This window comes from Vigna radiata, chromosome 8, assembly GCF_000741045.1.
Source record: "Vigna radiata var. radiata cultivar VC1973A chromosome 8, Vradiata_ver6, whole genome shotgun sequence".
Taxonomy (NCBI): domain Eukaryota; kingdom Viridiplantae; phylum Streptophyta; class Magnoliopsida; order Fabales; family Fabaceae; genus Vigna; species Vigna radiata.
This window is the reverse complement of record NC_028358.1, coordinates 20,250,433-20,261,166: the sequence shown is the minus strand read 5'-3', so window position 1 is coordinate 20,261,166 and position 10,734 is coordinate 20,250,433. Positions and strand designations below refer to the sequence as shown.

The 10,734-nt window shown below is 34.5% G+C and overlaps 1 protein-coding gene across 9 annotated transcripts; it reads right to left on the bottom strand.

Moving 5' to 3' along the window:
- Positions 1-1,998: 1,998 nt before the first annotated feature.
- Positions 1,999-8,848, bottom strand: LOC106772239 (protein PHOSPHATE STARVATION RESPONSE 1). 9 transcript variants are annotated; one of them, XM_014658494.2, is made up of 9 exons: positions 7,595-8,846; positions 7,123-7,175; positions 6,372-7,017; positions 6,063-6,273; positions 5,885-5,961; positions 5,762-5,801; positions 5,573-5,630; positions 5,012-5,081; positions 1,999-2,663 (listed from the first exon to the last, which is right to left on the bottom strand). In XM_014658494.2, the coding sequence occupies exons 2-9, from the start codon at positions 7,161-7,163 to the stop codon at positions 2,319-2,321; spliced, it is 1,488 nt and encodes a 495-aa protein (XP_014513980.1). In that variant the 5' UTR covers positions 7,164-7,175; positions 7,595-8,846; the 3' UTR covers positions 1,999-2,318. The 9 variants fall into 9 exon arrangements, with proteins under 9 accessions (XP_014513980.1, XP_014513979.1, XP_014513984.1 ...); XM_014658493.2 differs by having other exon boundaries at positions 7,123-8,398; positions 8,534-8,846; XM_014658498.2 differs by having other exon boundaries at positions 7,123-7,200; positions 8,534-8,846.
- Between the last annotated feature and the right edge of the window lie 1,886 nt (positions 8,849-10,734).

The window sequence follows — 10,734 nt, the reverse complement described above, 5'->3', positions numbered from 1 at the left end:
TAATGAAAATGTTATCTACTCCTTACATTAGAGTAATTTGGCATGCTTTTCCCATTGAATTTATTCGAACCATCCCAAATTTGCATTGCTTGTAACATTATAACTCCACAGTCATGCCTGAAACAAATAAATAAATACTCAACGACCAATTATGAAAACTTCATTACTTACAACAACGAAATGGTGTCATTGAAATTCGTTCTATATGCACTTCTATCAGTAACCCATTCATAGCAACAATTATTGATGAATCAACAGAGACTCGAACACGTCACTACACAACATTAACAACAACAAATTTATTACTTACCAAAAAAAAGATAAACTATATATAAATGCGATATAGAGTGAATTAGGGTTCATACAAACATATGAATAGTCACCAAAAAAATTTGTTACTTACCTTTGGGTTCGGAAAGGCCATTGCGACTGCCCAAATTTCAGAAATACANAGCAATGGTTTATTAGGGTTCATAAAAACAAAAAAACGCACAATACAACACAGAAAAACCCTCCCCAACCCAAACCCAAAACACAAAAACCCTCCCCAACCCAAACAATGGGATATACTGCAAAAAACAAAACACACCCAAAACCAAAACCAAAACGTGAAACGCGAAACTGCTTACCAACAGAGAATGGATGAATAGAAATCGAGAGGAATGAAGACGCGCAACTTTGCTTTCGAATGGGTGCGAGAGAAATCAAGACAACAACCCAATGGCTGAGACTATCGCAGAGACAATGGTGAAGACGCGAGACTTCGTTTCGAAAAGTGAAGAAGATGAAAATGTTAAACCGCCAATTCCAAATTTCATACAAACTTCCTTCCAAAAATACCCTTCTGCAACTCTTTAAAAGCATTTTATTTAAAATGTCTTGCCATGCAATAGAATTTTGACACGTGGAGGTGTGTCAAAATTGTGTCAAGGGAGAGTTTCAAAGAAACATTTCCCATGTTGCGTGTGTCGAGTCACTGAATCGGGTTTCTGGACTTCGATTCTTCACCGTTTCCACTGAAGAGTATGCCAAGAGAAACTATGCAAATTACCTTTCCGAGTACAACACTGTGTTGGGCTCTCTCACTTCACAAAGAAGGTTTTGTATTATCTAACTAAACGTGATTAGAATTATAGTTGATCTTCCAAATAGCTTTTAGATAACAAGATTCCAAAAGTTAATGATACGAATTGTGTTGTGGGATTTAAAACTTAGGAGTTACTTCTCATCGTGCGAGCAAAATGATTAATGTAAGCTAACATTTTAAACTTGCGCACAAGCTCACTATTGTACTACCAGCTCGAAATTCACCTCTTCTCGCAAACATGCATGCAAAAAACAACGTTTTGCCATTTTGATAGAGGAAAAGAAAACATAGAATTAGGCATCGGTCCAGGAAGCAAAAATTGGCATCTGAGGCAAAGAAAGAGCTGGCCTGAGATTGGACGATAGCTCCCAAGAATCCCCATCACTTGTTGGAATGTTAGTGAATAATTTATACACTGTTAAAGGCATTCCAAAGAGCATTGGCAAGCTTGTCTTATCTGGGCTCTCTTCTCTTGAGCTACTCAAACTTGTCACCAGAGAAGAAGGATTTGACAAGTGTGTTCCCATGTTACTCGGAAAGGATTGTTGGGAAGAGGAAGGAGAAAGGATTGTTGTTAGTGTAAAAGGTTTTGGAAGTTTAAGAGTTTCAAATTTTGTTATCTCATAATTTTTAATTTAAAAATTTTCAGGTAATTAAACAATACACATCAACATTAACATATGTTAGTAACAATTAACATTATTTGAGAATATTTAACAGACATGGTAAAATGTATTTATTTTTATAAAAGATATGACCCAATTAAGACAGATAAAAACATGAAGATCCAAATGAGATTTTCATACAAAATTTAAGACTAAGAGAGAGTTTAAACCTAGAAATTAAATTAGTAATTAGTAAGTGCTTTTATTTGTTCAGATTAGAGATGCTGGAAAGAGAGGAAAAAGGTGTTTGCGCATCATCAAGTTGAGCTACAAGCTCGTTAACTTTGACACATTATTTGCTTTTTATTCTTGTCGGGAACGGTAATCGAGGGCGCATGAAGAGTTCCACATATCCCAAGGATAGAGTATGCGCAAGCTGAAGTATGGCTTACAGTTATTGTCATTTACAAACTATCTAACAAAAAGGATTTCTAACAACAAAACTTGACCTAAGCCTTCCAAGCCATTGAGGTGACATCATCTGCTAAATTTACATTGCACTCATTCATAATAGGACAGAAGAAACTCATCACTTACGAGCTCGACCCATCACGTTTTCATATAGCTTACTCTGTTCTTTGACGTTTTGGAGCTTGTGCACTATCATCACTAGCAATACCATGTTGAGTTTTGGGAGAATCAGGATTCCGACCCTTTTCCAGCGAGCCTTCCTCAACTGTGGTACTGCGGTTAGCTTGATCAGGTCCTGACCTACAATGGTCCACTTGTGTTGCTTCCAAAACATTTTTGACCGGGAAGTCTCTCGTGGCATTCGAAGATACTCCAGATTGACTCTCAATAGTAGATGATGATGCCTTCAACGCTTCAGTTTCAGATTTACGTTGCTTCTCAAACATCATCTGGAGGTACCTTCCTTGTTCTTCTATTCGCAGCTGCAGATTTCTTTGAATCTGACAGAAAAAAGAAGGGGGGGAGAAGAACGATTAGAACTACGAAAGAGATATGACAAGGACATAACACAACACTAATGAGAAAGTGCTGAATCTTAGAATTACAATTTGTATACTCAACAAATCGAAGATACAAAGATTGATCATGACCACCAAATAAATTATAATTTATTATAGGATAAATTAATAAAATAGAAATCAGAATACAGGGAGCAAGATGAATAATGAACAATATTGAATTATTTATCTAGAGAATATATAAATCCCTTCAATTTCTTTTACCTAGCTTACAAACACAGACTTCACTTCTAGTCGATTTCAAATTACAAGTAAAAAATTATTCTCGCAAATCCCATGTGCCATAAAACACGAACTTCTATAATCATGGCAACTGCAACCATATTTGAAAATACCAAACCAAACCACCTAGTTGGATTGGAAAACCAGTGATTGTTTTGATATTTGGTCTTAAAATCAACCCACAAAACTGAATTCCCAATGAACAAGCTGAGCCAGTGAAAAATTGATAACCTGGAATTTTATATTAAAAATAATTACTAGTAAAACATTTTGTGTTTTGTGGGCAAAAGCATATGCAAGTAAGACGGCGTGCCCCTTTCTTAGCTTTTGTGTATGTTGTATGTGTTGATGTTCTGCTTACGATGAAGATACTCCATTCAATAACTCTTTTGTAGGTTTCAATAATCCAAACAGAGAAATTTTAATTATATCTCAACAATCCTTTAGAGAGAGAATTTAGGGAATGACCACCAATCTAGTCTATAAAAGGATCCGCATCAGATATAGTCTCCTAACAGACCTAATGGAGACTATTTCCACAGCGTCATTGCATAGGGACCTTTTGAGTCCTTTTTTTCAAAACAAATATTCAAGGCTTCTCTTGTATTCTACTCCAGCAATCAAACTTGTTTTTATAGTCTCCCGATTTTCATCCTCTCTCATCTGTTCTCCTCTGCATTTTTCCTCTTCGCGACTCTTACAGTGATCTGGTCTTCCCGACTATGTTCAGCAAGACCCGTTGAAGGCAGCGAGACAACAACCAGTGACACCAATTCTTCTTCCTAGTTCCATTTGAGTCTAATTTTTGTGATTTTGTGTTTTATTTTCTCTGTTGTGATTTTGTCATTTAGTGAATATTTGCTCTCAGCAACCTGGCTTCCCGCATTTTTTATTTTGTGATTTTATTATCGTATGACATTATTTTAAGGTATAGGCCCAATGTACCGAACTATTAAAATACGAATGTCTGTTTTTTCAAGAAGCAGCAGATAAAGTTGAGAAGTATTAGTATCGCCAAAGTCATAAAGTATAAATCAAGTTGAGAAGGACAAGGCAAGATTGAGAAGTAATAGGTAGGGTTCAAAAGTATTAGTCTAGTATTACCCATCTTGCTGAAAAATATTACACAAAATCAAAAATTACCCATCTTGCTGAGAAGTACCAATCAAGGTTGGGAAATACTTGAAAAATATAAAGGATCGAGAAGTACTAATCTTGTTAGGAAACACTAGGGAGGTTCAAGAAGTACTATTCTTGTCCACAAGTACCAAACAAGATTGATGAGTACTAGTTTTGTTGAAAAATATTAGGTAATGCTGTGAACACATTAAACATCTAAAATCAATCATCATGACTAAAAGATTAAAAATGACATGGCTTATCCTCAAGGCTCAATCAAATAAAGACTCATAATAGTATAAATAACGTTAAATTATCTTTACATATACCTCACCTACGAAATCAAGACCTTGAGACCGAAACTCCATAGATCAAGAAGTGACCGTGAACTTTAGACTTTCAAATACACAAATTAATCAATAGGAAATACATGATCTTATCTACCTTGTAAGAACATTAGTGATATTTAAAATATCTTTATGTAACATTAATTACATCATTAGTATCCTTATATTATTTTTTATTTTAATTTTTTATGATATTATGTTTATGCATGATTTGTGTGTAATTTGACTTTATTAATTTGTTATTTTTTAATTATGGAATTGAAATGTTGAATTATTATTGTATTAGTATTATTTTATTAATATATCTTATATGTAAATATTTCAATATTTTTTTAATATTAAGTTTCATAAGCATAGGAGTCATGTTTACATGATCTTGTGTAACCATATGAATGTTTTGACCACGGCTCATGACTAGTTAATTGTGCCTATGATCAACGACCAATATAGTTTCAAACATATGGATAACTATATAAATACATCTTTCAAGCTGAACAAACCTTTGAAACACCCTTTTTATGCAAATACATTCAATTCATTGATATATGTTCGAAATAAATTCTAGAGAAATGAAGTTCACACCTCAAGCTGTTCATGCAACCGCTTCTGAACCTCCATTTGTAGTCGTAGAGCTTCAGTGATCTCAATACCACTGTCAGTAATACAATAGTAAAGTCATCATAATAATTACTGCTTCTGAAATATTACCAAAAACTTTACATGGAACCATATATTGGATTGTGGTCTTAATCTGGGTCACTGAAAATTCTAACCCACTTAGTGATCCAAAGACTAATACTTTTTGGACCTTGTCGTAGCTTCTATTCGAAGATACAGTAACAAAGCCTCTTCTATTTTAATCCTTATATTCGTTCCTGAGCTTGCCCTTAATTGATATTTGTACGCAGCTCAGGTTAAGTGGTAAGATACAAAATAGTAACTGCCGTCTAAACAAACTTAACAGCGATTCCATATACCATAACGTGCAACATAATCAATTCAAATTCTTCTGGGGATGTAACATTTGCACCAGCAAAAGTCATGTTAATGAATGAGCTTCTGTCTATCAAGTTGATGTATCAGCATTTATGGTAATACTGCATTACATAAATTATTTAAAAGCAGTAAATAGTATATACTTACGTTTTTAAATCTAGAGATGACATCTCTTCAATGGAACCTGCTTTTTTCTCCGCAACTCCTGCCAACAGTAGTCAACGAGCAAACTGTTGATCAGCTTACCACACAGATGATTATGACTCTAGTTTCAAGGAATTGACTCAAGACACAACACTTCAAGACAACTAATTATACGAGACATAATTTATGTACCTTCAGATGACTCCGGTCTATATCTAGCTGTCCTGTATTTCTTCATCTCGTGCCAAATATGTTTCAGTAAACGTACACATGCTACCAAACAAACCAAAGGAGTTAAAAGCAAAGTGCACAAACCTGCAAATGGCTTTTCACATGATATATAGTTAATCCTTCAACTTTCATGAGCTTCAGCACACCCTTTGGAGTAGCTCCTGCAGAAAGAAGACAGAAAAACAGGAAAAAAAAAATAAGAATAAAGTTTAGCAAAGTAAGACTAAAGACTTACCAAACAGAGAAAAATAGATTATTGTACTTTCACTTCCCCCAAGTTGGTTGACAGCCTCCACAAACGCCTCGTGAAGTTCTGGTGTCCAACGCATTCGTGACTTGGCAGGAGTAGAATTTGCTGAGGAGGAGAGGGTAGCTCCAGAGCAATTTTCTCCTAATGAAGCAGGAAGTTGTTGTAGACCTTGGGATTGATGTCCTGGAAACTGTGAAAGTGGTTTTGCAACCTGGAATGGCACCTAAAGCCACAAAATGAGATCCGAACATATTCCTTGAATAAATTATGTATCAGTTTCCTCTGAAAGCTAATATAGATTTGAGTTATGAAATAGTTCACCTTTGGCTCAATGTCTCGAATGTTGTCAGTGAGAAGGTCATCCCAATTAGAAGTCAAAGTGTCATCATCACTGATTAGCCGATCAGCCCACTCCTGCCAATCATTTTGTTTACAATACTCCTCCGATGCCATGATTGGGCAATCACTACTTTCTACCCTATTATCGTCCATTGAGTCATGTGCAGGAAAATCCAGAAAACTTGGCAGGGACTCTGAATGCCAGGAAGCACTGTTTTCTTTGGAAAAATGGGTTGGTGTTGCTGAAGTTGGTAGTGCAGTACTCGAAGAATATGATAATGGAAATTGGGCAATGTTGGTTGATGATTGTGAAATAAAATGAGCGTTAGTAGAGTGTTTTTCATCAGGTGAAAGAGATGAGTGATGAAGGTCAATTGAATATCCAGAGGAAGACGAAATAATATGCCCAACTACTCCATTGGAATTCAAATAACTTGAATGAGTATAAGGTCTTGTCATAAGTTCTTGTTCTACAATATCCAACTGTGATTCAGGCAGCCTAGGATACATATCTTCTGTGGGTATTGGAAGGATTGACAAAGATGAAGAAAGTGCTCCAGACATCCCCATGCTATTGAGTTGCTTTGATCTTTCAATGGAGAAAGTAGGATGTGCTTCCATTATTTTCCTTCATTGTTGATTGAAAGAATAAAATATCAGTTTTCAATCAATTTATAAAATCTTAAACCCTGCATTTTACCCCATAATGCTCACCAGCAAAATACCACTCAACTTGAATTTTGTTTTTGATACCCAAACCAGACTATTTGTCATCAATCTTCAGATCTGTGAAAGGAAAAAGCACTCTAGTCTGTAATATAAAAAAAGTTACTCAATAAAGAAAGCAACTCACTAGTAAGAACTTCTGAAGATTATAAAACCTCATCATCAAAGACATACTAGATAAAAATCATGCCCATTCCTCAAAGCAAGTAAAACCAGAAACAGACTAACAAATCATCATTGCAGTTGATCACAAACCTCAAAGTTCAAAAGCAAGACATTAAGTTAATTTCTGTAATAGTTGACAGTCCACTGTGATTCGGTTAATTCCTGTAATAGTTCTAAAGCCCGACCACTTTCTCTCTATCTCTCCATCCCCAATTCAAAACCACTCTTGTTTGATTGATAAATTAGTTAGTCAGGTACTTATTTTCTTCAGCAGTAGCAAGAGAAACTGATAATCAAGTTGTCTCCGGTCTCACCTGAATTTGTTCTGTCCAGTTAGAGAAATGAAACTACGAAGAGATTTCAGGCGCCTAATACCAGAAGATAAACCGATAGCCCACAGGCTACTCCCAATATGGAACCACCTCTTGCGATCATTATGCAACCATAGCATTGCTACCTTTCTCTCAATTTACACAATAAATACTGTAAGAAAGACATGCAGTCCAACTACAGACAGCAAACCCCAAATACAGAGTGAAATTCTCATCCCCAATCTTTCATTTTTCAACATAAAACTTTCTGCGACACAAGTCTATCACAGGCTAAAGAACAGACCAAGCATAGTTTCCTCATATTCATAACCATCTTTCCTTCAAACACGTCAATCCATCTATTTTTAAAGATTAAAATTCTCCTTTTACAATACCTTTGATTTACAAACCAAACATGAGAAGAAGAGTGGTTACACCCTAGCAAGCAGAACAGCGTCTATTCTCTTTCTCTCAACGAAATACAACTGGATTATGAGTATTTAACCGCTAAACGTTTTCAGCTTCTTTCTATATTGTTTCTATGAAGTTTAGAGTTCAGAGAAAGATGATGCCAATCCAATACAAAAAAAAAAAAAACACAGACCAATTTTCAAACACTTTCACACAGCAAACAACACAAAAAAAGGACGAAAAAAATTCTTACTCGCACGAATAGGCATGCAAATTGATATACCATATACAAAATCAATGAGATCAACAACAAACTTCAAATTTAAGAAAAAAAAAAGTAAGAGACAGAAACAGAGGCGGTAGGAAAACCAGCGTAGGATCGGAATTGCGAGGGAACTGGAGTTAGGCAATGCGATGCGAGGTGGAGTGAAGTAACGCAACGAAAAACGTGAAAATGAAGCAAAACATAATGAGATCAGATACCCCGAAATTCCCCTACACGACTAAGAAAACGGTGTATCGAATTCTCACCCCAGCGAATTGGAATCGAAACCAGAGAAGATGAATGGAACAGATTCTGGTCAGAGCAAGAGAGAGAGAGAGAGAGAGAGAGAGAGAGAGAGAGAGAAAGAGAGAGAGAGAAAGAGGCGGGTGTTTTTGAATTCCGTCACCGGCAGGTGAACGATGATCAACGAAACGAGTGCGCTTTGTCTTCTCACTGTGCTATTGCTATGCTGTGCTACAAATACAAGCCTCGTACACGCGCCAGCCACTCGCGTGATCGACCATCTCGATAGCGTGGACTCTCTGCGCTTCCTGCACCTGCATTCATTCCCATGCAATTTCGAATATTTTTTATATGAATTGGATCTTGCGTTGTTTTCTACTTTAACGATATTGCTATTGCATGTTTTTTCTTTCTAAAAGGTATAAAAAAAAAATCACATTATCATATTTCCCATACCATCATTTTATTTTTACCCTTACGCGGCGTCTCAAGAATTCGAATTTATTTTCTCTTAAAAGAAGAATATTCGCTTGTTATAATATAAAAATAATTTTAAGTAAAACATAAAGTTAAACATTTTGCTCGTCTATCTTCAATAAAACATTTAAATTTCAGTATACATGACAGTAATTTATAGAGTGAAAGACATTTTCATATTTAAATAATTTATAGAGACTATAATATTAAAAAAACTTCTTTGACATCATTTGTATTAAAAAAAAAAGAGAGGGTAAGATAGTAAAAAATGGGTATAAAAATAATCAGTGTAAAAATATAAATTTTTATACTATTAATTTCCGATTATTGTGTTTTGATTTGGACCTGAATTTAGGATAAGCGGTGGTAAAAAAAGTAAGAAAGGATATGTGACTTTTTAAATGGCATATTTTGCGATGATAGAAGAAATTCTATGTAATATCCGTTAGTTTGTGATGGGTGCACTAAGAAAAAAGATACATTGGTGTGACAATTCAATGTAAAGTTTACAAGCTCCAATAAAACAAAATCACTAAGCTGGTGACATTTCTAACCTAATTAGCAAACTCAGAGGAATTATGCTTTCATTTGGAAAGTTAATGATTGCTGATTACAGTGATGGGAAAGCGACTTTCTATTTAATAAATTATTAAGACCTTTTGTAATAATTGTTAAAAAAATTAAGAAGATATAATAAAAAAAGTTTATTCAACAATATTCGAGTGCTCCTTATTTTACTAAAAATTGTTGCCGTTTTGATATGTGCTTCTAGATCATGTCGTGTCGGAATAGCCTACATTAATCCAAAACACCACTCACAGACAAAATCTCTTCATGATAGAGCATTGGTTAGTCTTAAATTATTGAAACATTTTTCAGGTGGAAATGAAAGTTAGAACATAAATGATAGAGCACTAAATGCCATATACCATAATATATGAAACATAAAACTTGTAAACACATGAAACTTACATTATGTTTGGTTTTGGTCATTGGATCCTAATCTGTGATGACAAACTAAACAAAGTTCAATTTGCATCCCTCTTGAGCCTGAGAAATAAAGTTCATGAAATAGAAAAACTAAATATTTAGCAAGATTCTTCTGCCGCACAAGTGGCCTCAATAATGTGAAAAAGATAAAAAGGTCAACAGCATCATGTCTGTAAACTTTGGAGCATACGCAAACCTATTAGAAAAACACTATCATATGAACGCTGTAAGTGTAACAGACAGTGAATAATGAAAAAAAAAAAAATCAATAGTTGTCACTCTCGGTAGTTGTCATATTCTGCTTTGAAACACATCGTTCAATATATTTTTCTAAAAATTAATACTAGAATTACAATACAAGGTCTAAAGAACTGCAAAGGGTAATGATTGTTGGTATTTATGTTTCACATTTAGGAATAATAAATCATATATGCATTAAATCCTTTAATTAGAGCAGAGAAGAACTTACATGAATAATTAGACATTGGAAATAATTAATGAATAATTTGAATGAGTTTTTAATCTTCTCTCACCTTTAGTTTTTTCTAGATTTTATCTTTTGATGGAGATAAAGAAAAAGAAACAAGAATAACATGATGTGCTCCCATACCATGACCATCATCCTTTAAGTAATCTTTGTTTTTAATTTCAATAATTATAATTTGGTCCCTTTAACAAACTAAAATTATTGTTGGTCTTGATCCTTTAAGTAATCTTTGTTTTTAATTTCAATAATTATAATTTGGTCCCTTTAACA

Excerpts from the sequence above, each read along its gene's own strand:
- LOC106772239 (XM_014658494.2), bottom strand. The coding sequence starts at position 7,163 with ATGACAAATAGTCTGGTTTGGGTATCAAAAACAAAATTCAA. Across the intron at positions 7,018-7,122 it reads GTATCAAAAACAAAATTCAA|GAAAATAATGGAAGCACATC; the intron begins GTTGAGTGGTAT and ends TCAACAATGAAG. Across the intron at positions 5,962-6,062 it reads CCAACTTGGGGGAAGTGAAA|GAGCTACTCCAAAGGGTGTG; the intron begins GTACAATAATCT and ends TTCTTTCTGCAG.